Source organism: Vulpes vulpes, chromosome 10, assembly GCF_048418805.1.
Source record: "Vulpes vulpes isolate BD-2025 chromosome 10, VulVul3, whole genome shotgun sequence".
NCBI classification, from domain to species: domain Eukaryota; kingdom Metazoa; phylum Chordata; class Mammalia; order Carnivora; family Canidae; genus Vulpes; species Vulpes vulpes.
This window is the reverse complement of record NC_132789.1, coordinates 40,808,458-40,835,869: the sequence shown is the minus strand read 5'-3', so window position 1 is coordinate 40,835,869 and position 27,412 is coordinate 40,808,458. Positions and strand designations below refer to the sequence as shown.

The window sequence follows — 27,412 nt, the reverse complement described above, 5'->3', positions numbered from 1 at the left end:
GGAGAGGCGTGGCCTATCCTGGAGCGCGCTCCCCGGCCGCTCGCGCCCTGGGGGCGGGGCTCTCCGCCAAGGGCCCCCGAGCGGGCGAGGATTCTCCCTTCCGGGCGTGGAGAATAGGGGGCGGAGCCGCGAGCGGGGCGGCCAGACTTCCTCCCGGGTCTCTCCTCCACCTCAGCGACTCGGCGGCCGTCCGTTTCCGGTGGGGGCGCCGCGCCCAGTGAGGGCCCGGAAGTGGGTCGCGCGAAGATTGCTGGGCGGTTCTTGCCGGAAGTGGAGAGCGGCTCCTCGCAGTCGGGAGGTGAGGCGGAACTCTGAGGTGAGGGGACGCGGCCGGGTGGGGACTGGGGTCCGCTCCGCGGCCCATCGGCCCGTGGCTTTGTTGACGGCCCGTCCGGCCTGTGCGCGTGTGGTGGGCCCTACTGAAGGGGCCGGAGAGGAGGCCCTCGGGCCGACCCGGGATCCTGGGCGCGGTCTCTTGAGGTGGGGCCGGGGTGACCAACTGAGCCGGGCTCTTCTGGGGAGGCTCCTCTGCTGTGAAATCCTGTCAGCCTCGGCGGGGCCTGATTCCTAACGTGCCCAGACGTAGGCATTCCTGAGGAACCGGCGATACCTTAGAGTCTTCCCTGTACCCCCCCCCCCATCTCGTCCCCATTGCACGGAGGGGTAAATTGATCCCCCGGAGCGTAGAAGCTGGTCTGGGATCTTAACAGCGAGTGAGGGACACAGTTGGAATCCAGACCTCAATTCCTTAGATCATTAGTTCCAGATCCTCCCCACGACTATTTCCCAGGAACCTCTCTCCACCTCTGAGTGGTCTTCCGGTCGGTGTCGTCTCGCCGGCAGCTGCAGGTTAAAGACCTCCCTCTGCGTGGTTTGAGGGGGCTGGTGGTGGTGTTTGTTTTGTTTTTTGTTTACTGCAACCTGTTTGGGATCCCTGGGGAGTTTTTCAAAAGAGAGTGGGACAGGTCTTTGTATTTGCAGCCAGGTAGCCTCTCCTTCCTCCAGGTCTGTCGCTCCAGTTCGGAAAGGCTTAGTTAACTTTTTGGAAGGTGTTGCTGCGTGCTTCTGGACCTGAAATCCGCTGGCTCAGGTTTGGGCTGGCCCCACTGCTAAGTACCTGTAGCCCTAGATGCATTATTTAGCTTCCTTGAGCCTCATTTTTTTCCTCCTCTTTTAGGCGGAGATCTCTGCTTACCCCCCGCAGGATTAAATTCAGTGTAACAAATTCTGTTTATTCCGTCAGGCGCCGCCATACCCAGGGAATGCAGTTTTGAAACCAAAAAGGCCAGCCCCTGCCCCCATGGAGCTAACAGTTGTTGCAGGGCCGTTTAAGAAGTAATGATAAATGTGATGAGTGTTCGGAAGAACAGGGTACTATGGAAATATATGACGGGGGGCGGGGGTGGGGTGGGGCGGAAACCTCAGGAAAATCCCTTCTGCGGAGCAGAATTTAAGATGGATTTTGAAGGATAAATAACAATAAGCTTGATGAGAGGAGGAGAAGCTTTTAAGGCAGAGGTTAGTATCAGAACTTAGTAGGGAAGCTCTTTGTAGGGTTCCTTGTTCAAGTGAAAAACGGGACAGCTAAGCACATTCTTTCCTCATTCACCCACTCGTTCCCAGAGCCCTTCATATGTTTGAGGCACATATTGAATGAGGCACTTGGCCCTGGTGGCAAGGAATACAGTTGTTACCGTGGCAGGGGATGGGGGGTAGACAAGTGAATCAGGGACAGCTAACCCTGTCACAATGCCCTGTATGAGCCCCGGGCTGCGTGAGAAGAGAGGATAAGCACCTGAGACAGGTGTCTAAGCTTTGAGGAGGAAATGGAGGATAAGTCTTGCAGGACTGACTTAACCATACGGTGAATCTGGAAAAGGTATTTACAGGCAAAGAGTGCAAGGGCCTGGGGACCTGGTGGTGGGGAAGCCCATGGCTAGCTCAGTGTGTGACTGAAATTCCAGTAATGCGTGGAGAAGTGGAGGAAGTGGCAAGTGGTGGGTCAAATATGAAGGCCCTTGTAAATCATGCTGAGTAATGCGGCTCTTATGCGGAAGGCTATGAGGGTGCTTTGAAGGGTTTTATGTAGGAACATGATGTGGTCAGATGTATGTGTTAGAACGTTCAGTTTGTCGATTGAGAAGCGACGTGATGGTGAAGTGGACCAGGGTTGGGAAGCTTTTGCCGCAGTCGTGGCTTGAACTAAGACCATGATAGTGGGGAGGAGAGGATGGATCAGATTTGAACAGTATTTAAAAGATGGAATAAAAAAAAAATTCTATGGATGGAATCCATAGAATTGGGAGGCTAATTATTTGTGGAAATGAAGAAATAGGAGTAGTCTAGGATGAATGCCTGGTTTTCTGGCTTAGGGAACTGGGTGGTACCATTCACTAAGGTAGGTAATGTGAGAGGAGAGGGGTAAGTTGGAGAGGTGGCATGGAAAGAAAATGAATTTGGGGCATATTTAATATGAGGTGTTTGCAGCACACCCAGGCGAAGATGTCTGGTAAGGTATCCCAGCTAGAGGAAACAGCAAGAGCAAAGGTGTGGAGGCCGGAAAGGGCTTATATTCAGTGAAGTACCTGGAGTATTATTAGAGTTTGCCTGGAGTTTGCAGCAGAAGTTAAGACCAGAAAAAAAGATAGATGGCTGCCAACTTGGGAAGGGCTTTTGATACCTTGTTTGAATGTGTTTGGATTTTATTGTGTTTGGCAGTTTGCTTATTGTTTGAGTTGTGTTGGTCTAGCTCAAAGAAATTTCTGGGGATGCCTAGGTGGCTCAGCGGTTGAGCATCTGCCTTTGGCTCAGGGCGTGATCCCAGAGTCCCTGGATCGAGTCCCACCTCGGGCTCCCTGCATGGAGCCTGCTTCTCCCTCTGCCTATGTCTCTGCCTCTCTCTCTCTCTCTCTCTCTCTCTCTCTCTCTGTCTCTCTCATGAATAAATAAATAAAATCTTTAAAAAAAGAAAAAGAAATTTCTGTGGAACTTCCCACCTTTTTTCTTCTCAAGAGATACTTCATCAATCAGGTGGACATAATTTATGTCTGAGAATAGTTTTAATAAAACGGTAGCAGTGAAAGTACTTTGTCAAGTACAGCCTGTCATGCAAACCAAAACTGGTGGTACTGTTAAATTTCAGTGAGTGTATTTTTGCTCTGAGAAGGTTAGCTGTGTGTGTTTGTTTGTTTTTTTTAAGTATTTATTTATTCATGAGAGGGGTGGGGCAGAGGGAGAAGCAGGCTCCATGCAGGAAGCTCAATGTGGGACTTTATCCCGGGACTCCCGGGATCACGCCCTGAGCCACAGGCAGATGCCCAACTGCTGGCTGAGCCACCCAGGTGTCCGGAAGGTTAGCTGTTAATTTGTAAAGTGCTTTGTTTCCAATTTGAGGAGTGATTTTTTTTTCTCACCCCTTTTCTTCATTATACATACATATGTTTAGTTGCAATTATTTTTTTTAACCAGGGACTAAGCCTTCAAAAAGGGACTTTCTCCTTTCAGTTTTCTCTGAAGAATTGTGAGTCAAAGATGCATTTTACTTAAGTGAGCAAATGAAAAGTGTTATTGGAGGTTGAACCCTCAGGTTGGAAATTTAATCCTGAGATTTGAAATTGGAGGATCCTCAAGCCATATCTTACCCAGTCCTTTTTTTTTTTTTTTTTTTTCTATTAACCTGGCTTTCATACTTAAACTTCACTTTCTCTACCATAACCAGGCTAATCTTTTAAAGAGAACCATTTTTGTCTTCTTATCCTAATCTGGCTTCGTATTCCCAAAGAATCAAGTCTAAACTCCATTGTCCAGTTTACAAAACTCTCCACAATCGGACTCTTAACCTTAATTTTCATTAGATGATGCAGAGTGACATTCTAATTTAGACAGTCTTAAACTATTACATTAGCATTTTATTTATACCTCATGCACTTCCCTTTTGTTCCGTATTATACTAGAACACGGTTTCTTAACCTTGGCACAACTAACATTTAGGCTGGATGATTCTTCACTGTAGCGTTGTCCTACCTGTACATTGTAGGATTTTAGCAGTATCCCTGGCCTCTTACCCATCAGATGTCAGTAGTACTCGCTCAGTTGTACCTACCAAAAATGTCTGCAGACATTGCCCAGTGTGTCTCCTGGAGGACAAAATTGCCCCTGATTAAGAACCACTGCATTAGAAAGTATTGTAACTATGATTGTGCAGTGTCTTCTCTCTCCAATGAAATTTTTTAGGGGAGGCTTCATGGCCATGCTTAGCACACAGTATGCACATGATAAGCACTGGGGATCCTGTAGTGAGTGAATCATTTTTTATTGAGGCATCATGAATGATCGTTTATTCAAGGAACTTCTGGGTGGTACTTGAAGGACTTGCCTTTTTGGTTTTCCTCAGAGGATGTGATCTTGATAGAGAAATGCCTCTGATAGGCACTCACTACAAGAAAGCTTTGGGTTAGTTAACAGTGCAAGTCAGCAGATATATATCCCTTATACTGGGGATATAGAAATTCCTATTATGTTCATGTTGCCTGCATTTAGACAGCTTGGTTTAATGAATAGGAGTTACCATTTATTTCAAATTGCTTATAGTTTATGATGTTGGTACTCAGGGTTCATTTTTATTAAGTTGTTAGAGTTGAATCATCTTCAAATTAATGCAACTACAACATTCACCACAAAATTATTTTTTTTGATATACCATTATGTAAACTCAATAAAGAGAATCCGAACTCTCAAAATATTTCTTAGCTATAATAAAGCTTTGTTTGCCTGTATTACCAGACCTGTAGTGTTAAACTTTTCCATTTGACTGGAAAATATAGTTGAGAGGTTTCATGGAAGGAGTGAGCTTGTTTTTTTGTTTGTTTGTTCTTGGGGTTTTTTTTGGATTTTGTTTATTTTGTTTTGTTTTGTTTTTTGTTTTTTTCCTGCAGAGGTCATTTAAAATTCGTATACTTAAGTTTAATTATAGACCCACAGTCACATATCTTTTCATATCTCTAGCTGTAGCTGAATCATGGATAGGGACAACCAGCATCCTTGGATCTATCTTTATGCAGCTACCCAGCTGAAATCATCCAGTGCACTTTTTCCTTATACAATGTAAAAGGTGCCTGCTTTTATGCAGTTAATCTTCATAACATTCCTTAAATATGAGAGGAGAACTCATGGTCACGCAAAGTTGTTTACTTGCCCCGACCATTGAAACAGCTAGTTCCTGAGTCTGACTTCAGTTTACAAACCCTGACTAGCTTTACTCACTCCTGGAATTTCAGATAGGAGACAGAACCGGAGACAAGTGCTGATATTGGATTGGATTCTCTCTACAAGATAGGCCTTTCTCTTTTAATCTAAACCTCAGATGGCAGTGACTCAGACACTAAATGTCCTTGGTTCCCTCAGTGAAACCAAATGCTTGGGGAAGAACAGTGGCTCCTGATTTGGGTTAGATTTAGATGACATCTTTACTGAGGCAAAGTGGTATCTATTCTTTGGTTTCTGGGTTAAAACAGCCTATTCGTGTCTCCTGTTAGCATGCCTAGGTTTTGTTTTGTGGCATATTAGAGCCTTGTGATGAGAACTTGGCTCTAATTCTATATTGTTAGGAGTAGAACTAAGCAATGCCTTATAACTTAGTGGTACCTTAGGAGAGAGATCCAAGTCAAGCTGTTTTTTGTTTTGTTTTATTAGAAAGAAACTATCTATGTTAAAGAAAATTTGGAAAATGGGTCAATTGTCCAAAACCCCATGTGACAAATACTGTAAATTTTGTGTTCTCTTCGAGTCTTTTTCCATGGTGCATTTAGCTATTCCCCTATACGTAGATGTCTAAGTTTGTTTTGTTGTTTGTTAAGTAGGCCCCACTGGGCACCTGCGTGGCTCAGTCAGTTGGGCATCTATCTGACTCTTGATTTCAGCTCAGGTCATGATCTCTAGCTAATGAGAGGGAGCCCTATGTCGGGTTCCATGCTCAGCAGAGTCTGCTTAAGATTCTCTCTCCCTTTCCCTCTGCCCCTTGTCCAGTGTGTGTTCTCAAATAAGTAAATAAATAAAATATTTTAAAAAATAAAGTAGGCTCCACACCCACCATGGAGCCCAACAACAAAGGGCTTGAACTCAAGACCTCAGCTTAGGAGTCGGACGCTTAACTGAACCACCCAGGAGCCCCAGAAGAAGTCTAAGTTAACATTGCAGTGAACCTCTGCCTATCACTTTCCCCACATTTTATTATTTTCTTAGGATAACATCTCAGGAACTGAATTACAAAGTCAAGGCCAAATAAAGTATTCTGAAGCAGACCAGTTGGGCTATCATAGTTTCACTATCATAGTGTATGAGCTGACTTGTATAGCTGCTTTTCAGTTTTAGTTAAGTATATGACTTAGAGGAAAAACTACCAAAGTAGAAAACATTTTAAGCATAGCAACTTCCAACTCAAGTAGACACTCATACTCCTGGCTTCAGTGCCTGGTGAGATGAGACAAGAACTGCAGGAGTAACCTGGTTCCATTTACTTCTGAACAACTTCCTTGAATAAGCAGAAGGAATTGGATTGTATAAATTGTTAGAATGATGAGACTTTGATGCAACTTCGGCAGGAATCACTAGCCATTTCTTGATTTTTCTTGGTTTCAGACCACAAAAAAATTGCTGGGGAATCAACCTCATAGTTTTTTTTGCTCTGTGTGATATCCCTCCAAGAAGCCTCTCCATTCTTATGACTTGATATATTTCTTTGCCAGTAACTTGCAGACATTGAGCTCCAGCCTTGCTCTTTCCCCAAGCTTTATTTCTAAATACTTAGAAGTTTCATCTCCTCTTCAGACTCTGCTTATCCAAAACTGACCTCATCCTCTTGTCTTAATACGTGCCAGAAACCTGTTTCTGCCTATAGTGTCATCATTCTGTAACACCCCTGGGTTTGCATTTCGAGTCATCTTTGACTCCCTTCTCTGAGTGCCACAGTACTCAATAGTCAGTACCACACAGTTAGTACTTGTTCTGTGTTTAATGCACACTTGTTTTGTATGACCTCCAAGGGCAGTACCAGGATCAGTGGGTGGAAGTTGCAGGGAAGCAGATTTTGCCTCCATATAAGGAAGAACTTTTAAATACTTAGAGCTGTCTGAATGGAATGGGCTGCCTCCAGAAGTCTCTGGTTCTCTACACTGAAGGTGTTTGAACAGCGGTTACCTGACTAATTGCTGAGAATGTTGAAAAGATTGTTCTGGCATCAGATGGTGTTTTTACAAGGTGATTTCTAGAATCCTCTTAATCCTGAGAGCCAGTGATTCGATGAAAAGTAGCTTTGTTTTTCCTACTAGATTCCCCTGGGACAGGAAAATTATTTTACCATTCTTTTATATTCCTACTTAATTCAGGTGCTGGTCACTTAGTTACTTAAAACTGATTATTTGTAGGTTAATTGATTCTTTTCCTTTGGTTTCTTCATCTGGCTGAACACTAAATGTTGTGGATTTTTTTTCCTTTGAAATATAAAAGATATTTTTTCAGCAGCCCTCTTATTTTATAGCTGAACAGCAGCATTTCAGCCTTAGACCCTAATAGCTTCCTACTTCATGTTCTGTTTATCAGATAGTACCTGTAAAAATTTTGCTTTCATCATATTATTCATTTACTCAGAATGCTTAAACGGCTTCACATTTATCATAACATCAGATTCTAATACTGCCTGGCCTTCAGTGCCTTTAATAACCTAGTCTGGCTTGCTTATCCAACCTTATTTTCATGATACTCGATGCTCTCTGCAGATTAATTTACAGTTTATGTACGTAGCCTCCTTATTCTCTCCTCCTTGCTTCTGATTGCTCTGGAGTATCTTCCCTTTTTTCTTTACTTTCCCATCAAGATGCCCCACGTTCCTCCTAAAAACAGACTGTCTCAACTGATTTCTTCTCAACCCTCAGAGCATATAGTCATTTATATTGTATCATTCAGAACCATACAACATTCTGCAAAGAAAAGGCTCCAGGATATAGGCTGATACTATAACTTTTCCTAATCTAAGTGGAATTAGGAAAAGTTCTCTTCCGAATCTCTAACAGAACTTTTAAAAAATGTAGTCATTGGTGTTTTTACTCCATTGACATTTTCATTTGTTTTGGCCTTCCCAATAAGAATGAAAATTTCTGGAGGGCAGGAGCCATGTGTATCTATGTCTTCAGTAGCTGCTAAATATAATGGTAAGCACTTTGATTTTATGAGCATCTTCTGTGTGCCAGCTTGTTCTAGGTGCTGTGAATTGGTGGGGCTGGATGTGGGGAGAAGAATGGATAAATTCCCATCCTCTTGGAGCCTGTCTTCTAGCACATCACAGGCAGTGATAACATTTTACACTTGAACTGCATGTTAAGGCACCCAGAGTAACTCATCTCCTTTGATCCTTCCACCTCTGTGTGCTAGAAGGAGAGGCTTTTTAAAGGTCCTGAGTTAATAACAGTGAATACACGGCAGAGTTGAGACTCAAAGTGTGGCCTCCTAAATCCTTCTTTTTTCCTTAGACTTCTGTAGTTAGGACTGACTCTCTTTCTGAAAGGTTTATGATGAATGCTTAAATAGTTAGGAATCTGTACATACATTTATGAAGGCTTACCCTTGGTTCTTGGTTATTGTCAATCAGAAATGACAAAGAACAAGTTCAAGCAGAGTTACAGTTTTCTACTCCGGCATTCTAAATTCTTGTGGAAAAGCCTTACTTTAAACATTTGGCTTCCAAATATGTGTCATCTAGCCTATGAAAAAATATTGGCCTCCAAGGACGAAATTGAAAGCAGGGAAATTAAAAGCTGCTGAAAATGTAACTAAAGACACCATGAAGAGGCCTTGAACCCACAGCACTATGCTCAGCAAGTAGTCAGGGCTAGATGCTGTGATGAACCACATAGTCACTTAATTGCTTAAAACTAAGACATGTGGAGTGGTGGGAAGAGCCTCAGTCCAGGATTCAGAAAATTTGTGCCTGTAGCCTAGTTTCTCCACTCAGTGGTTGTTCCATATCTGGCAGGCTTTTTAACTTCTGTGAGTTTCTTCATTTTAAGATGGGGATCGGTATCTTCATAGATCCCATAGAATTATTATATAATCTAGTAAGCCAAGGCTATTTTCTTTATGGTACTTGGTTTGAAGATCTCTATATCAGTGTGTGTTGTGCCCAAAAAGGTAGCATTTATTTGACGGGGGGCGGGGGGGGGGGGGATATTTGTAAGATCCTGCGGACAGGCAAAGAGGAAAAAAAGAAAGAAAGGAAAAAAAATCTCCCCAGATTTGTCAGGGAGAGGAGACAGCCAGACTTGAGGAGAGAGAGGGCAATAGATCCTTACTAGCCTACTGTATTTATAGTACCTACTACATTTATAGTACTAGAAATTCAAAGACAAGAAAGAGTCTGTCCCCTTAGGACGTCTGGTTGCCTATTAACTATTAACTAAATTATTTTTTAAGCCGTTATATTAAATGTGTGGTAGAGATAAGTGCACAGTGTTGTGGGAGCACAAACCAGAAATGCTTCTTGGGGAGGTGGTACCCTAGCTGAGCCTTAAAAGGCAGTAAGAGTTCTAGAGAGGGAGCAGATTGGGAAGGAAACGCATACCAAACTGGACAAGCTTCCTATAGAAAGTAACACTTTAGCTGAGTCTTAAAAAGTAGGAGTTATGAGACAGAACAACCACCAAGCGGAATAGGTAGCATGAAGGCTCAGAAGTGAGAGAAAATGTGATTCTTTCTGGAAAATGCAGGTAGTCCTGGGTTGCTGTAGTGTGTTTAGGAAGGGTGTGGCAAGAGGTAAAACTGGAGCAGAGTGATAGGAGATAGCACAGCACCAGATTATAGAAACCTTCCTTTGGACTTTACCCTGAATACCCTGGGGTAGGGGAGTACTGAATGATATTTAATAAAAGACTATCATAATTACATTTGTATTTGAAAAAGACTGTGGTGGTAATAGGAGAATGAATAAACAAGGTATATTACTATAATTAGGGGAGACTAGCAAGGAAGTTATTGCAGTAATCTAGGCAAAGTCATGAAGACCTGATTTTTGACAATCAGGATGAAGCAAGGGGGCATCTATTCATGAGATAAGCAGGTAGAGCCTATATATTTTGATGACTGGCTAGATTTGGGGGAGTAAGGAAGAAGATAGTTTAGTTAACGCTTACGGAATCCTTGCTGTTTTTCACTACCAAGTCTGGTACTGCTACATGTATAGTTGACCTTTGAACAACATGGGGGTCAGGAGTGCTAAGCCCTCCAATGCAGTTGAAAATCTGCATTTTACTTTTGACTCCCCCCAAATTTACTAATAATGTACTGTTGACTGAAAACTTACTGATAACAAACAGTTGATTAACACATATTTTGTGTATGTATTATATACTGTATTCTTAAAATAAGCTAGAGAAAAGAAGATGTTATTAAGAAAATCAAAGGAAGGGACACCTGCATTGCTCAGTTGCTTAAGCGTCTGCCCTTGGCTTGGGTCATGATCTCAGGGTCCTGGGTTCAAGTCCCACTTCAGGCTCCTTGCTCAGTGGGGAGCCTGCTTCTCCCTCTGCCTGCCACTCCCCCTGCTTGTTCTCTCCGTCTCTCTGTCTCTCTCTCTCTCAAAGAAATGAATAAAATCTTTAAAAAAAATCAAAAGAGAAAATATATTTATAATACTGTATTGTACAAAATTCATATGTAAATGGATCTGCACAGTTCAAACTTGTGTTGTTCAAGGGTCGAATGTATTTCCCCTTTATTCTGACTTAGGCCCTTTGGATTTTGTACTGTTGTTTCCATTATACCGATAAGGAAGCTGAGGCTCAGAAAGTTCGATAACGCTCATAGTCACAGTGCCAATGAGTACTGTTATTCAAACCCCTAAACTCCCTGACTTCTCTTAAGACCATGCTCTTAACCACTATACTTTTTTTTAAAGATGTTATTATTTTATAAGCAGAAGGAGAGGCAGGCTCCCCCTGGAGAGCTCGATAGGAGACTCGATCCTGGGACCCCAGGATCATGCCCTGAGCCAAAGGCAGATGCTCAACCACTGAGCCACCCAGGTGGCCTTAATCACTATCCTTTGCTGCCTAATAGTTCCTGTGTTACTATCGTGGTCTATCAGGTGATTGATAGTGCTAGATTACTGAGACACCAAGGGAGGTGTGGGAAGAGGAGTTCTGTTTTGGACACTTTAGTTTGAGATGCTTTTGGAATATCCAGGTAGGGATGTCTAGGAGGAAGCTGGTTCTAAAATTATAAATTCCAGAAGCATGGCTTGAGTTGGATATGCTACTCTGGGAGTCATTAGTCTCTAGGTGATTGTGCCACTCCAGAAGCAAGCAGGATGGTACTGCGATAATGGTAGCTGAAGGCTTGGGAGTGGACACAACCACCTGGAGAATGGGAATATGTGTATAGGGATGGAGAATAAGACAAGGTGTGTCTTTTGGTCCCTTCAGTTCTGGATATTCTTTTCCAAAACATCTCAAGTGTCACCCTGCCTCTACTTAAAAACAAAAAAACTAAGTACTGTTCTCCTGTTTGGTTAATGGTAGATTGAGATTACTGTAAATGATAGCCATATTATCCTTTTATATTCTGTTTAAGTTAGACAGCAGAACTGTAGCTTGCTTAGCAATTTAAAGCTTACAAGTACAAGTGAAATACAGGGAGGAAGGATGCAAAATCTCATAACCTCTATTACTAAGCTTTTAAGATAGGTAAGTATTCACCAACCCTGGCAGCCATTAGAGACACTTGTACTCATATTTTCCATGTTAACACTGGCCAACCTATAGTATCCATTGCATATGAAGGAATGTGTTTTATAACAGAATGGGTGGTATCTTTTCTTTTTTTTTTTTTAATTTTTATTTATTTATGATAGTCACAGAGAGAGAGAGAGAGAGGCAGAGACATAGGCAGAGGGAGAAGCAGGCTCCATGCACCGGGAGCCCGACATGGGATTCGATCCCGGGTCTCCAGGATCGCGCCCTGGGCCAAAGGCAGGCGCTAAACCGCTGCGCCACCCAGGGATCCCTCTTTTCTTTTTTTTTTAAGATTTTATTTTTAACAGGGCACCTAGGTGCCTTAGTTGTTTAAATGTCTGACTCTTGATTTTGGCTCAGGGTCATGAGATCAAACCCTGTATCAGGCTCTACACTGAGCATGGAGCCTACCTGGGATTCTCTGTGTCCCTCTGCTTCCTGCTCCTACCCCATCCCCTGCTGCTTGGGAACATTCTCTCTCTCTCTCTCTCTCTCTCTCTCTCTTATTTTATTTTATTTTTTTAAAGATTTTATTTATTTATTCATAGAGACAGAGAGAGAGAGGCAGAGACACAGGCAGAGGGAGAAGCAGGCATCATAGAGAAAGCCTGACGTGGGACTCGATCCAGGGTCTCCAGGATCACACCCTGGGCTGCAGGCGGCGCTAAACTGCTGCGCCACCAGGGCTACCCTCTCTCTCTCTTTAAAGGAAGGGGGAAAAAAGATTTTATTTTTAAGTAATCTCTATACCCAGTGTGGAGCTTGAACTCACAATCCTGAATTAAGAGTTGTACACCCTGGAATGGGTGGTATCTATTAATGGAAGATAGTTTAGGAGTTTATTGCATTTCTTGTCTTTTCCCCTGGATTTATAGACTGTGGTGAATTATATATGAGTATCTTCCTGGGCAGTTTCCAGAATGGTCAGTAATTTGGGTACTTGGGTGATGATGGTATAATGTAAGGGAGAATATATTGGTTGCTTCTAGTCTGCTCCATTTGTGAGCAGAGCAGAGACTTGGAGGCTTCTGCTATTTCACCAGGCCAGACAATGAAAAGGTTTATTTGGTTCACATTTTCACCTTTTTCTCTGATTCTCTTTTAAATGACATTCTTGGGGTGCCTAGCTGACTCAGAAGAGTATCTGACTCTTGATCCTCAGGGTTGTGAGTCTGAGCCCCACATTAGGTGTAGAGATTACTTAAATAACTTTAAAAAGAACTCTCTTGTAAGTCACTGGGCCCAGAGAGACCAGAGCCTATACACAGAAAAGCATGAACAGGGAGGGCACCTGGGCGGCTCAGTCAGTTAAACAACTGCCTTAGGTTTGGGTCATTATCTCAAGGTCCTAGGATCAAGTTCCACATCGGTCTCCCTGCTGAGCAGGGAGTCTGCTTCTCCCTCTCCCTCTGCTACTCCCCCTGCTGTGCTCTCTCAAATAAATAATCTTAAAAATCTCCCTCTGCCCCTCCCCCATCCCCTCTCATGCTCTCTCTCTCTCAAATAAATAAATATTTTTTAAAATATATATTTTCAGGGACACCTGGGTGGCTCAGTGGTTAAGCGTCTGCCTTCAGCTCAGGGCATGATCCTTGGGTCCCAGACTCGATCCGGGATCATGCCCAGAGCCGAAGGCAGACACTCAACCACTGAGCCACCCAGACGTCCCTCATTGAGTGATTTTTTTTTTTTTTAATCACTTATGGTCTCAAATGTTTCATGTGGATGTATATTGAAAACATGATTATTTACGTGTATACTATAGACAACTTTCAGAACACTTTTTCTTTGGAGTTTTGGGATGCTGTGCTTCAGGTTCATTAACTTCATAAATATTTACTGAATACCTTCTTGCCAAGTAGTGGTCTAAATGGTAGAGTATAATAGGAAGCAAGCCAGAGAAGTTCTTTTCTCTGGTAGAGCTTGCTTTCTTTAGGATTTAGACAGTGAGTGAGACTAATTTGAGATAAATTAATACTTGTAAAAGATCTGAAAGAAAGCTCTTCTGGATGCATCTATCTTCCGTACTACAAGTCCAGATCATACCCATCCTCATTTGTGAAGCCTGGTTCGAATGGCAGCATGTCCATGCTATCCTTATCTGACTCTTTCAGCTGATACACTCTTCTTCCTGAAATTGTTACTCTGTCTGCAACTTTATTACCTTAACATTTTTTTTCTGTTTGTAGTTGTTGGTGTACATGTCCAGTACCCACTATTAGACTAAGTTTTTGAGGGCAGAATAAATATCCTAGGGACGCCTGGGTGGCTCAGAGGTTGAGGGTCTGCCTTCAGCCCAGGGCATGATCCCTTGGGTCCTGGGATCGAGTTTCACATTGGGCTCTCCCCGCAGGGAACCTGCTTCTCCCTCGGTCTGTGTCTCTGCCTCTCTCTCTGTCTCTTATGAATAAATAAATAAAATCTTAAAAAAAAAAAAGAATATCCTATTCATCTTGGTTTGGAGCATTCCATATGTAGGCAGCAGGATGTAGGAAAAAACACTGAACTTAGAGCCAGAAGATTGAACTTGAGTGCTGGCTTTCTTGTTAATTAATTAGCTGTGTGACTGTAGGCAAGTCATTTAACTTCACTGTAATTAAGTTTCCTCTCTGCAGACTGTAGTAATTAACCTTCCATTCCTGAATAGTTGTTGGGAGGCACAAATTGAGATCATATATATGACTGTACTTTGTAAATTCTAAATTCTGGCACAGATATTTGGTGATGTCATAGTAGATATCCAGTAAGAATTTGAATGAGTAAAAGTTTGCTTTCAGTGAACACTTTTTTCTGGGTAGCTCTCTTGTTTAATGAGGTCTTCATGATTTTGCAAATATGTTAGTCTGTTTTTCATCTTGTTTTATTTGTTAACTGATTCTGTTCTTCAAAATTAGCATCCTCCTCTCCCCATGAGTATTCTGTTATTTCTTAAGTGCTATGTACTATTAAAATAACAAGTGACATACGATCTCTTTCAGCAGGTGGTACATTATGGCCGACATGCAAAAGCTGGTGGAAAGATTGGAGAGGGCAGTGGGCCGCCTGGAGGCAGTATCCCATGCTTCTGACATGCACTGTGGGTATGGAGACAGCGCTCCAAAAGGTAAGCGGTATCTAGCACAGCAGAATACTCTGAAGACTCAGTGTCTTGGCCTGAAATCGTTCTACCACAGCGTATTCTCTCCTTTGGAGTTAACTTCCCAAAATGCTTAATCTGCTAAGTTCATCGCCTGTGAACAGATCAGGGAGGAAGTGACTTATGCAGGGAGGCCTGTGGTTATTTTAACATAAGAACTTCCTGCTTGTGTGATACTTCCTGTTCTTTAGCAAAACGACTCTAGCATAAGTTGAGTGACAAGTGATACTAAAATTTCCTCTGGCCAAATGATTGGCAAATTAGCCATTTTGCATACGCACTAAATGAACTGTAGGATGTTAGAGCTAAACTCAGGGGATTTTTTTTTTTTCCATTTTCATTTTATAGATTAAAGGAAATTAAGCTCAGAGAGGAAAAGGAACCTAGTCAGGGTCACACAACCAGTTAATGGTGGTACTGGAACTAGCACCCAGCTTTCTGGACTCATGTTCCAGTATTCTGTTTACTGTATTACCTTTCTTTTCTGCTTTCATGTGGAAGTGCTTTTTAACAGATCATCTTACTGCATGACTGATTCTCTGTGGTATGTCTTTCTTTAGCAGGAGCAGCTCCATATGTGCAAGCATTTGACTCACTCCTTGCTGGTCCTGTGGCAGAGTACCTGAAGATCAGTAAAGAGATTGGGGGAGATGTGCAAAAACATGTAAGGATGTTTTGGCCCTTTTTCCCCCTCTTTTAAGGACTGGTGGCTGTCTTCAAATCCTACTCCTTCTGATTTAAGAGCCCCTTGAGAGGCTTCTGGCTCCTTCTCTGTTACCTTAACTGAGGGGCTCACTCCAGGCACTGGAGCAGTTCCTCAAGTTTTTCCAGGCCCTCTGCTTTTTGTCATATTTTCTGTGTGGACTTTTATACTGATAACTGTTTGGTGCATAAACTATGGCTTGGAGGTCATCTAGATGGTTCGGTTAAGCATCCAACTCTTTTTTTTTTTTTTTTTTTAAAGATTTATTTATTTATTTATGATAGACATAGAGAGAAAGAGAGGCAGAGGGATCCCTGGGTGGCGCAGCGGTTTGGCGCCTGCCTTTGGCCCAGGGCGCGATCCTGGAGACCCGGGATCGAATCCCACGTCGGGCTCCCAGTGCATGGAGCCTGCTTCTCCCTCTGCCTATGTCTCTGCCTCTCTCTCTCTCTCTGTGTGACTATCATAAATAAATAAAAATTAAAAAAAAAAAAAAAAGAGAGAAAGAGAGGCAGAGACGCAGGAGGAGGGAGAAGCAGGCTCCATGCCGGGAGCCTGACGTGGGACTTGATCCCAGGACTCCAGGATCGTGCCCTGGGCCAAAGGCAGGTGCCAAACCACTGAGCCACCCAGGGATCCCCCTAAGCATCCAACTCTTGATTTCGGCTCAGGTCATGATCTCAGGGTCTCGTGATCAAGCCCTGCATCAGGCTCCATGTTCAGCAAGGAGTCTGTTGGAGAGTCTTCCTCTCCCCCGCCCCCTGTATGCACACTCTAAGTAAATAATCAACTTAAAAAAAATTATATATATATATATATATATATATATAAAATATGGCTTGGTTCATCTTTATAGTGAGAACATTCTACCATTCTGATTCCAACATGTTATATAACCAAGCCTAGGGTGGCTTATTCAAAGGAGTCATAGTCATGACTTAGCATTTATAAAACTAGGCATGATAGTTATTAGTTATGCTAATATGAGTTATTTTCACACTTAGCTCACAGCAAGAATGTGAAGTAGGCAGTGACAGGTGCCTCTCCACCCACCTCACTTCATGTGCTGCCACCTACATTGTCACCACCCCCACACTCAAATATATATTCTGAATCTCTCTTTAGGATCCAAAATCTTCCTGCTGGTTCTCTGAGTGGTCCTCTGTAAGCAGTAACCATGTTTAGGATCTTCTTGACCCTTCAGCAAGACTGGTTGCTTGATCTTTGGAAGATCTATTTTGAGCTTTCATATGCCATCTGTTGGCAGTGGTGTTAGCTCTAGTGAGTGGGACTGGGGCTTAGATACAAGAGTGAGGGCTTGCATTTTTACTTTATACAGGGTGTAACATTTGCAAAAATTTAAAAACATGTATCACTTTGTATGTTCTCAAAATGCAAATCTAGAAAAAAATAGGTTACCTTATTTGAATTTTTGTATTAGAGAGTACTTATAGCCTTATGTTTCTTAAACTCTGTTGACTATGACTGTCAGTAAGAAATATGTATTTGTAACTGTCATAAGTTTCACAAAGCAATGCTTAACCTACTTGCACTGCACTCTTTTTTTTTTTTTTTAATCTGTGAATGGGTTATGACCCAAACTTGGAGAAATAGCTTTAACCTAAAGGAGTAAATACCTTGAGAATTTAGGCATAAATTTGGCCTTTGCCTTTACTTCTGCCTCAGGTTTTTTTGGGAGGAAAAAAAGAGCTTTTTTGGTAATGAGAGATGGGGGGTTTTTTAGTGCACTTTGTATGATACTGCATGTACATTTACTAACTGATTTCATCTAAGGCTAACCCTGATTATCTTCATTTCCTGGATATATATCCCTGATTAGTTGCAACAGGAACAGTGGTATATGTCATTCTGCTGTCACTCCCTGGAATCTGGAGTACCTGAGGAAAGCAGCATGAAGTGCCTGGGTTGCTACCAGAGTACGTGGAAGTGGAGGTTTCAGGTTATTCTTATCAGGACCCTCTCTGACTGTAATGTGTTGCTGATAAGCGATTCTTCTCCTTTCTGGCAGGCGGAGATGGTCCACACAGGTCTGAAGTTGGAGCGAGCTCTCTTGGTTACAGCGTCTCAGTGTCAGCAGCCAGCAGGCGTAAGTTCACCACTAATCGGTTTCCTTGTGGTTTGAATTGAGAGGTTTCTGCTCAGGACAAGTTGAGAGGTTTATGCTAAGTATCACAACATACTAAAACAGACCTTCCAGGCTCATGTACGTTCACACCAAGTCCCAGAAATAGACATAAAGTGCATGAGAACGTGCCAGTGAGTATTTATTGGTTTGGGGTTTTTCGTTTGTTCTTCTTCTTTTTTTTTTTTTTTTTTTTTGCTTTTTTCTTTTGTCATTTTACTTAGGACCATGGTTACTCCTGGACTTGGTGCTTCTCTCAGTAGACAGCCTTTTTTAACCTCTTGGCTGAGGCCAAATTCATCATGGCCCTTTAGGTCATAAAGAATGGTTCTCTTGCTTCACTGTGACTGGGCTTTAGTAGTGCAGCTGTGGAGATCCTAAAACCCCTAAGGTATTGCTTCTCCCCTTGTCCTTCTGTGGTTGGGATCTCCCTTATGTTTACTTCTACTTAAAAATTTTATGCTGTATAGGTATGGAAATCAATTAGAGAAAACAGGTTTCTCCTGGAGATTTTAGTTTTGTTCTGTTTGTTCTTTCTGCATTTGGTTTTCCTAGGCAGAGTTAATAAAATGCTGTGAATGCTGTTTTAAAACCTCTGGACCCTCAGCATGCCTAAATAATGTAAAATATAATGTTAAATATATTAGACTCTAATTCTTAATCGGTCTTGAATGGTTAGAGCATTTTGTCTAAATCTTTTCTCCAAAACCACACTTTCCATAAAAATCAGGCAGCTGAGACAGTTAATATTTCCTGTGCTTTAGACTAAGGGTTGATAAACTACAGTCTCCAGGCCAGATCTGGTCTGCCATCTATTTTGTAAATGAAAGATTTTTGGAACACGGCCATGCCCATTCTTTCAAGTATTGTCTACTGCTGCTTCATGAACTATAATGGCAGAGTTGAGAAATTGCAGCAGACTGAAATATTTACTGCGTGGCTCTTTAGAGAAAGTTTGCCGACTCCTGCTTTAGACTGTTTTCATGCTAAGGTCTGAGAATTGAGATGTTCAGGAAACTGAGCCGGAAGGACAAAGCATGGAAACACAAGATTTGTCCATTTTGCTGAGCTGCCTGTTCAAATGCCAAGCCCCCTAATTGCATTTGATTCAGCAGATCTCTATTCAGCAGCTGCTACATACTAGCAATGTATTGAGGGCTGTAAGGATTATAAAAGAGGGCTGAGACAAAGCTCTTGTCTTTGAAAAATTAATGAGAAATTTAAAAAAACCTACTCACATGGGTCCATTAATAGTTTGTGCTAATGTGTGATAAGGTGCCAGAATTGGTTATGCAGACAGTAGACACTGTAAGAGGCCAGTGGGGCTGTAGCTGGAGGGCTGTTCCTCATGGGAAGAGAAGAGACCATCCTGAGTTAAGGCTCAGAAATGAGCTAGTATCTCTTATTAGTGGGACAGAAGACAAGTGGCTGAAATGGTAGAATTTTATGGTGTAGCTGGAGGGTGGGTCCTGATCATGAAGAGCCACTAAATCTACCCTCAGGAGAGTGAGATGATGAACAGTAGTTTAGCCATAGGAATCTGTGCAGGATTGAATACAGAGTTTATTTGGGTGTTCATTATAGCCCATAAAGAATTCTTGCCCATAGGATCAGAATTGATCAACACATAAAGTTTTTGGAGAAAGACCAACCTGAATCTTTTCCTGCATCTTTCCCTAGAATAAACTTTCTGACTTGTTGGCACCCATCTCAGAGCAGATCCAAGAAGTGATAACCTTCCGGGAGAAGAACCGAGGCAGCAAGTTGTTCAATCACCTGTCAGCTGTCAGCGAAAGTATCCAGGCCCTGGGTTGGGTAGCTATGGTGAGCAATGCAGCTTCTATGGAAGGGAAGGGATGGAATGAAAGAGGTCAGGAGATAAGGCAGGAGAGGCTCTGAGTCACTAAAGGTTTCTCTTTTCTCTAGGCTCCCAAGCCTGGTCCCTATGTGAAAGAAATGAATGATGCTGCCATGTTTTACACAAACCGAGTCCTCAAGGAGTACAAAGATGTGTAAGTCCAGCTTTTTCTCAAGGGGTAAAGGACAAGCCAGCTGGTTACTTGCTGGAGTAGCACTTTGGGGTTAAGGCTGTTGCGTTGGTTCTGTACCCTAGGGCTGCTTTCTGGAAAGTTTGATTGATACTGGTGCATAGAGGCTGCGTTTGTAAGCAGGAAGTGTTTCAGCTTTCACTTCTGCTTTTTCTCCAGGGTTTGTAGAGTCCCTTTTAGTCTTCTAATCCTTACCCTTGCTGGTTAAGGAGGTTTTACAAATGCCCTTTAATTTGCCTGTTTGAACACGGTGGATTTTGTTCCTTTGTTGAGAATTTCTAAGTGGCTCCTTGACAAAAGGTTCAGTAATATTTACTAGGAAATTACCCTGACTATTCATATAGTCAGGTAAAGTGAGAGGAAGGCTATGTTGGCAAAGCACAGGTATCAAGTAAGCAGGGGGACACGGGGGTGGTCATTGTATGTCTAACCACATATGTTGGCCAGTCCTAACTGACTTCTCCATTGTTAGTTTTGAGCTGGAATGACTGTAGGCAGCTATCACTCAGCTGCATAATTACCCACACCCTTCCTTTCTTCCATCAATCAGTAGTCAACCAACATTTGTTGAGTAACTACTTTGAAGGAATAGCCTTCATGTCTGTGATATATGTCTCAGAACACCAGGCATTTCCTTGATCCTTCCTGCAACCTAGAGTTAAGCATTGCAGTGTTTATATATATGTTAGAGGAGAGACTTGAACCATAGTGCAGTACTCTCTCTATAACCAAATAATGATTATTTATTCCACAGAAGTTTTAAATTTTTGGTGGGAGGGGCATATTTTGACATAAGGCATTGTGCTATAAGGCAGTTGTTTCTTAAAGTCCTGGAGTTCCACAGTGATGTCCGAGGGACCTTCTCCAGCATAGCTTCATGCACAGAATTTTATTAGTTTTAGTTTTATTAGTTTTAATTTTACTAGTTTTGTATATTATGTTCTGCCTAAGGTCTATGTAGAAAAAATGATTTTGCTATACTACAAAAAGTTTGAGGAATACTGCTATAAGAAATAGAAAGAGGAGTGCCTGGGTGGTTCAGTCATTTAAGCATCTGCCTTCGGCTCAGGTCCTGATCCCAAGGTCCTGGGATCGAGCCTCGCATTGGGCTCTCTGCTCAGTGGGGAGCCTGCTTCTCCCTCTTCGTCTGCCTACTTGTGTGTACTCTCTCTGTCAAATAAAGTCTTTTTTTAAGAAAGAGATATAATCTGCAGTCCTTGTCCTAATGTATTTTAGTCTAATTAGGTTAACAGAATAGGTTAAAAAGAATAGTAAAGCACAATTATGATAGGAAAGCTAGCATTGAGCAGAGCCATACCACAGCCAGGAGGGTACAAGCTCACAGATAGGAGGGGTTCTGAAATCCCTATTGTAATATACCCTGGCTGTCTGTGATGCGTTCTTCTTTAATTCTCCCAGCGATAAGAAGCATGTGGATTGGGTCAAAGCTTACTTGAGTATATGGACAGAGCTACAGGCTTACATTAAGGAGTTCCATACCACCGGACTGGCCTGGAGCAAAACGGTTAGTAAGTCTTCCCTCCCTCTTTCTATCCCTCCAAGACAGGGTCCACAAGTTTCTTAGACTTCATTGCTACCAAGGTCCAAGAAAGAATGCTTGTCTTTTCAGTGAAGAGTAGAAAGAGGAGAGAGTATAGAAAGCAAGGGTCAGAGAAATATTCAGTTTTAGTACACATGGGTCAAAGACCAAAGACTTCTGAGGGGAGTCAGAAGAATGAGTTACATTATCCCAACCCTCCGGAAGATTAAAAATAGGAATATAAGACCCCTGAGTACAAATCACCAAACTAAATGCTATGCTTAAGATATAGATTACAGAGTAAAAGGGAGAGTGAGTCTCACTGGAAGAGATTGTACTTTTAACAGGTGTACTCTGCTCTGAGACTTTTTTCAAGAATAGAACAGTGAGAAGTGAGAGAAATAGGGATGCTAGCAAACAGCAAAGCTTAAACAGAGTACGTGTAATGTGTAGAATAAATGTAGAGATTGGTCAGCTCTGGCTTCAGTAAGGAGAAAGATTTTTTGGAGAAAAGGCTGGAAGGGAAGGTTGATTGCAACTTTTAGACAATGATAAGTGATAAAAACCAGTCATAGGTATTTGAGCAAGAGTGATAATGATCAGACTTGTCTTTAAGAGAGTTCTCAGTTTATAGGTTAGGGATAAGGACTCATGGTCAGACAATGGAAGTGCTCTTGTGCTGGGGGCTGGTACAAAAGCATTTGCAGAAGCAAGGAGTTTGATGAAATTGAGGGGTTGGAAGACTTAAGATTGAACAGTCAAGCTGGGATGGCGACATCTTTTACTGAAATAGGAAGAAGGGGGTGATTGTACAGGTAGACAAGCAGGCAGGAGAGGACATCAGTCTTGGACTCGTTGAGGCTGAGGTACTAATGGCACACTAAGTCAATTTACAGAACTGTGGGTTAGAGCTGGAGTTGGGTAGACACCATAGGAATGATACAAAAGCCGAAAAATGGAACTGGGTAGGATCCTTGGGAAAGGATGAGAGGGAATAAAGCCAAGTTGGATGTGGATAGGGAGCATGAATCATAGCATCAAAGGCTACGATGGGTACCCCATGTCCCTGAATACATGTAGGGCTCTATTGGGAATGGTACAGAGGGGAGAAGAGGATGGCTGTTACCTGCGCTTTATTGTTCCAGGGGCCTGTGGCACAAGAATTGAGTGGATTGCCATCTGGACCCTCTGCTGGATCGGGTCCTCCTCCTCCCCCACCAGGCCCCCCTCCCCCACCAGTCCCCACCAGTTCAGGCTCAGATGAGTCTGCTTCCCGCTCAGCACTGTTTGCGCAGATTAATCAGGGGGAGAGCATCACACATGGTAAGTGAATACTTTGGCAAGAAGAGTTGGTACAAAAAGTTGTTTGGGCCAGATCTTATCAACTAGAGCCCTGACGGTCTGAACCAGAACCCTGGTATGTATATGGGAGAATTCATTTGGGGTGTCTCTGTCCTTCAGGTTTGCCCAAAGGGACATCAAAGCTGGCTTAAATGGAAATTGAAATGGGTGATTATAGTCGGGGGAAGCCCTCTGCCCCATAGGAAAGTTATTTAGTATTAAGTGGCATATGTAGAGTACCCTGTTGAACCAAGGCGTGATGCCGGCAGTTTACCCTAGAGCCTTTTCTGTTACCACACGGTCTCTTTGGGAAGTCTTTTTGGTGTGGAGGGTTGGGGGGGTGGGGACGGTTCACTACCTCAGAGGATGTCCGTTAGTCATGGACATTTTGCATAAGATTCACCAATGTTGGCTTATAGAAAGTAGACATCCTTGTACACAGCAAGTAGGACATTTAAGTGATACAGCTCTCTTCCAGGAATCTACCTGTAAACACATCTAAAATAAAGACCAAGTGTTACATAGTATTACTTGTGGTAGCTAAAAAATGGTATAACAACCTATATATATCCAGCAGCCTAGATAACCAGTAAGAGAAATGGCTAACTGTGGTATATCCTCCTAGTGAGATACACTATGCAGCCATGAAGTCTTTCTACAGTGAATCATGCGGTGTTTAAGAAGAAATCTAGTATTTATACTACAGCCACAAGGAGTGGTGGAGCTGAAAGGGCCAGTCAGTATTGGTTATACAGATTGGGCCATAATCAAAAGCAAGAAGTGTATCAGCCTGCAGCGGGTGATTATGGAATCTTTTCCTTAAAAAGGAAAAAAAAAAAAAAAACCTTTTTAGAAACTGTAGATTAACATGAGAAAATTTTAAAATATTAACTGGTTTAAACCAAACTTGTTAACAGTGTGTATGGTTAAACCAAATACAAAACTCTATCAGTAGGAAAACTCATGGAATGTGATTTCAAATGCAAACACTGTCTAGGGGGCATGGTAGGTCAGCTGTGGGTGAGGTTTCTTTCCTTTTATCAAATTTTCTTTACTATCACGTATTACTTTTTCTTCTGTTGCTTTAAAAACTGTACATATTTTGTGAATATATATTTGGTATGTGTTTTTCAATATCTTTTTCTGTGCATTCACATACCATTCCTTTCATACACACACATTCCATTTTTTTTTTTAATGGAACTGTTTAAATGAACCTTGAGTTGGAGGGAGTATTGAGTTGAGTATTACTTGTGGTAGCTAAAAAATGGTATAACAACCTATATATATCCAGCAGCCTAGATACCCAGTAAGAGAAATGGCTAACTGTGAGATACACTATGCAGCCATGAAGTCTTTCTACAGTGAATCATGCGGTGTTTAAGAAGAAATCTAGTATTTATACTACAGCCACAAGGAGTATTGAGTTTTGGAGAAAGTTAGACTTTCTCCAAAAACTGCTCATGAAAGAACACCTTAAAAGGCCTTAGCTTTTGGCTTGAAAGTTTTAAGGCAGTTTAACTTCTGAGAATAGAAGTTAGTTACTGCTTCAGCCTAAAGCCGTGGTATGAAGGAGAGGCACAAGGTAGCTGTTGTTCCTACAGCCCTGAAACATGTATCTGATGACATGAAGACTCACAAGAACCCCGCACTGAAGGCCCAGAGTGGTCCAGTACGAAGTGGCCCCAAACCGTTCTCTGCACCTAAACCAGGAGTCAGCCCATCCCCCAAGCCAACCGCAAAGAAGGAGCCAGCTGTACTTGAACTAGAGGGCAAGAAGTGGAGAGTGGTGAGTTAAAAATACCAGGACTGAGGGAACAAGAAGTGGGGACAGGGGCTTTAAACAGCACAGCCAAATGAGTGCAGGGTTCTGACTTAGATTATAGGAACGAAAGATTGGGACAATTTGTGTTGGGGGATAGTGTGTAGATTCCATGAGATTCCTTAAAAGGGGTATCTCTTTAACAGGAAAATCAGGAAAATGTTTCCAACCTCGTGATTGATGACACAGAGCTGAAGCAGGTGGCTTACATATACAAATGTGTCAACACAACATTGCAAATCAAGGGCAAAATAAACTCCATTACAGTAGGTGAGTTTTTATCACTGTCTTGGCAGGCTTTGTCCTAGAGTCTGAGAGGGCTGGAACTTACCTACCTATTCCTAAAGATTCTTAAATTTATTATAGTAGTTTCCTTTAAAGTTACACTGTTGATAGGGCGCCTGGGTGGCTCAGTTAAACATCTGACTCTTGATTTCAGCTAGGACCTGATCTCGAGAGTGGCAAGTTCAAGCTTCGTGAAAAAGTTATACTGTTGATCTGCTCCCTTTCTCTTAGATAACTGTAAGAAACTCGGTCTGGTGTTCGATGACGTGGTGGGCATTGTGGAGATAATCAATAGTAGGGATGTCAAAGTTCAGGTAACTTGATATCTTGGCTCCTTCCTTTGGTCCCTGAGGAATTAATTGAAAGACACGGCTGACCCACAGATGTTGCTGTGGTGGGAATCTGATTCTACTGAGTCTGTAAGCTGAGCTGCTTTGGTGGCAGGAAAGGAGTTGGCTCTTACATTGAGGCCTTTCCAGCACCCATCCCAGCTCACCTCTAGTATCTAGTATCTGCCGTATACCTGTGAGCTTTTCATGTAGTTGCTGAATCACAAACAGTGAATGCTTGTTCCTGAAGCTTACTGTTGCTTTCCTCTGCTGCTGGGACTCAGGTGCTTGTTTTCTCTGCAGGTAATGGGTAAAGTGCCAACCATTTCCATCAACAAAACAGATGGCTGCCATGTTTACCTGAGCAAGAATTCCCTGGATTGCGAGATAGTCAGTGCCAAATCTTCTGAGATGAATGTCCTCATTCCTACTGAAGGCGGTGACTATGTAAGTCCCTTGATCTCTTTGGTGGTGTGATCTAAAAACAGGAGGGACTAAGATTTCTCGTTATGGCCATTCTGCACTGAGTCAGTCCAGCCTCACATCTCACGCACCCATGAATGTGAGACAGCCTCATGAAGGAGCGCTCCAAAGGAAGCTTTTCCTTTCTTAGGTTGAGCAGATGCTCAGGGTAGTCAAAAAGACTGGGGTTGAGTCATAGCCCCCTGTTGGACTGGTGCGTGAAGCCATATCATTCTCATCTGTGCCTCACAGGTTTGTCCAAGATCACTGATCCTGGAACAATAGGAAACAGATTCAAACCTGTCCCTCTGGCTTTGGGGCCTTTGTTCTCATTCCTACACCACACTGCTCCTTTGTTAGGTCAGTGGCAGGGGAGGTGGGTAGTACGAGATGTTGGGTTTTGCTCTCACTACATCCTCCTTGCTCTAAGAGTTTAGTGGAAGCAGGCATTGGGAGGAAAGTGTAAGATTGAACCCCGACTTGTTTTTGTACCTTCGATTTAAATGTGTTTTTTTATTTGCAGAATGAATTCCCAGTCCCTGAGCAGTTCAAGACCCTATGGAATGGGCAGAAGTTGGTCACCACAGTGACAGAAATTGCTGGATAAGCGAAGTGCCACTGGGTTCTTTGCCCTCCCCCTCACACCATGGGATAAATCTGTATCAGGACGGTTCTTTTCTAGATTTCCTTTACCTTTCTGCTCTTAAACTGCTTCTCTGCTCTGAGAAGCCCAGCTACCTGCCTTCACTGAAATATACCTCAGGCTGAGATTTGGGGCGGGAGAGCAGGTCAGCTGATCTTCTGTAGGAAGGTACGGCTTTTCCCTATCACCCCAACCACACCGCCAGTCCATTCTTAGGGAACCGCACACCAGGACTGGTGTGTTTTAGCTTTCAGCCTTTGGAGTTATTTGACCAACAGTCTTTCCGGAAGAATAAAGCAGTCCCCAGGGATTAACAGATCAGAATGTTCACACAACTTCATCTTTTTCTAACACTGAGCATGAAGGTAGCAGAGGCTGGTGTGATTCTAGCCAGTTCTAACCAAACTGATTTTTCACTGCTGACCAGTGAGGCAGGGGTTGCACTGGACCAAAGGCTGAAGCTTGGCCATCTAGCATTCCAAGCAACATGGTTTCCTCTAAGCATTCCTTTTATTCTGCATTCCACCCTGGGTGGGCCTGAACCTGAGAGTGCAGGTTCTCCTGTATCAGCTGCTGGCAGTGCCCTGCACCCAGGCCAGTTAAAGGAGTCTTGGCCCCTTCCTTTCACTGGGGTCCCTGCCCAGCACCTTCCTATAGAGACAACTTAAAAAAAAAAAAAAGAGAGGAAAACCCACCATTCCGAGGAATCTGGAATTCCTTCCTCCTTCCGTGCTAGGTGCCTGTCCACCTTCATTGCCTCCTTTGCCCTGTCATGCTCAACTGCTTTTGGTTTCTGTCCGGGCACCTGATCAAAGGAGTAAAGTCTCCACTGCAGCCTGGTCTTAGGTCTTACGTAAGAATCTTGCACAGCACTGCTGATGTAAATTACAGTTTTTCTCTCTAGGACACTTACCAAAATATGCAACTCTTTTGGTGGGAAGAGAGATTGTCCTGTTGACTTCTACCCATTTCCTGAAGCCTGTGGAAATAAACCTTTATGTACTTAAAGTTATACAGAAAATAGAATAAAATTAATACCAAACTTGCTTAGTATTTACCTATGATGTTTACTGTATAGAGATGTTAAGAATTTTTTCTTTTTAAAGTAAACTCTACCTCTAACTTGGGGCTCAGAACTTACAGCCAACCCCGGGATCAAGAGTCGCATGCTCTACCGACCGAG

The 27,412-nt window shown here is 42.7% G+C and overlaps 1 protein-coding gene across 8 annotated transcripts; it reads left to right on the top strand.

Annotated features, from left to right (window-relative positions):
* Positions 1–27,275, top strand: CAP1 (cyclase associated actin cytoskeleton regulatory protein 1). Of its 8 annotated transcripts, none has more exons than XM_025983703.2 (13): positions 1–298; positions 14,756–14,880; positions 15,474–15,577; positions 17,646–17,723; positions 19,440–19,583; positions 19,686–19,771; positions 21,227–21,332; positions 22,493–22,670; positions 24,293–24,477; positions 24,657–24,780; positions 25,027–25,109; positions 25,428–25,571; positions 26,110–27,275. In XM_025983703.2, exons 2-13 carry the CDS (start codon positions 14,769–14,771, stop codon positions 26,191–26,193), a joined length of 1,428 nt encoding a protein of 475 aa, XP_025839488.1. In that variant the 5' UTR covers positions 1–298; positions 14,756–14,768; the 3' UTR covers positions 26,194–27,275. The 8 variants fall into 8 exon arrangements, with proteins under 8 accessions (XP_025839488.1, XP_025839487.1, XP_025839490.1 ...); XM_025983702.2 differs by having other exon boundaries at positions 52–316; XM_025983705.2 differs by having other exon boundaries at positions 108–316; positions 14,759–14,880.
* Positions 27,276–27,412: the final 137 nt, after the last annotated feature.

Excerpts from the sequence above, each read along its gene's own strand:
- CAP1 (XM_025983703.2), top strand. The coding sequence starts at position 14,769 with ATGGCCGACATGCAAAAGCTGGTGGAAAGATTGGAGAGGGCAGTGGGC. Across the intron at positions 22,671-24,292 it reads GGGGGAGAGCATCACACATG|CCCTGAAACATGTATCTGAT; the intron begins GTAAGTGAATAC and ends TTGTTCCTACAG. Across the intron at positions 24,781-25,026 it reads AATAAACTCCATTACAGTAG|ATAACTGTAAGAAACTCGGT; the intron begins GTGAGTTTTTAT and ends CCTTTCTCTTAG.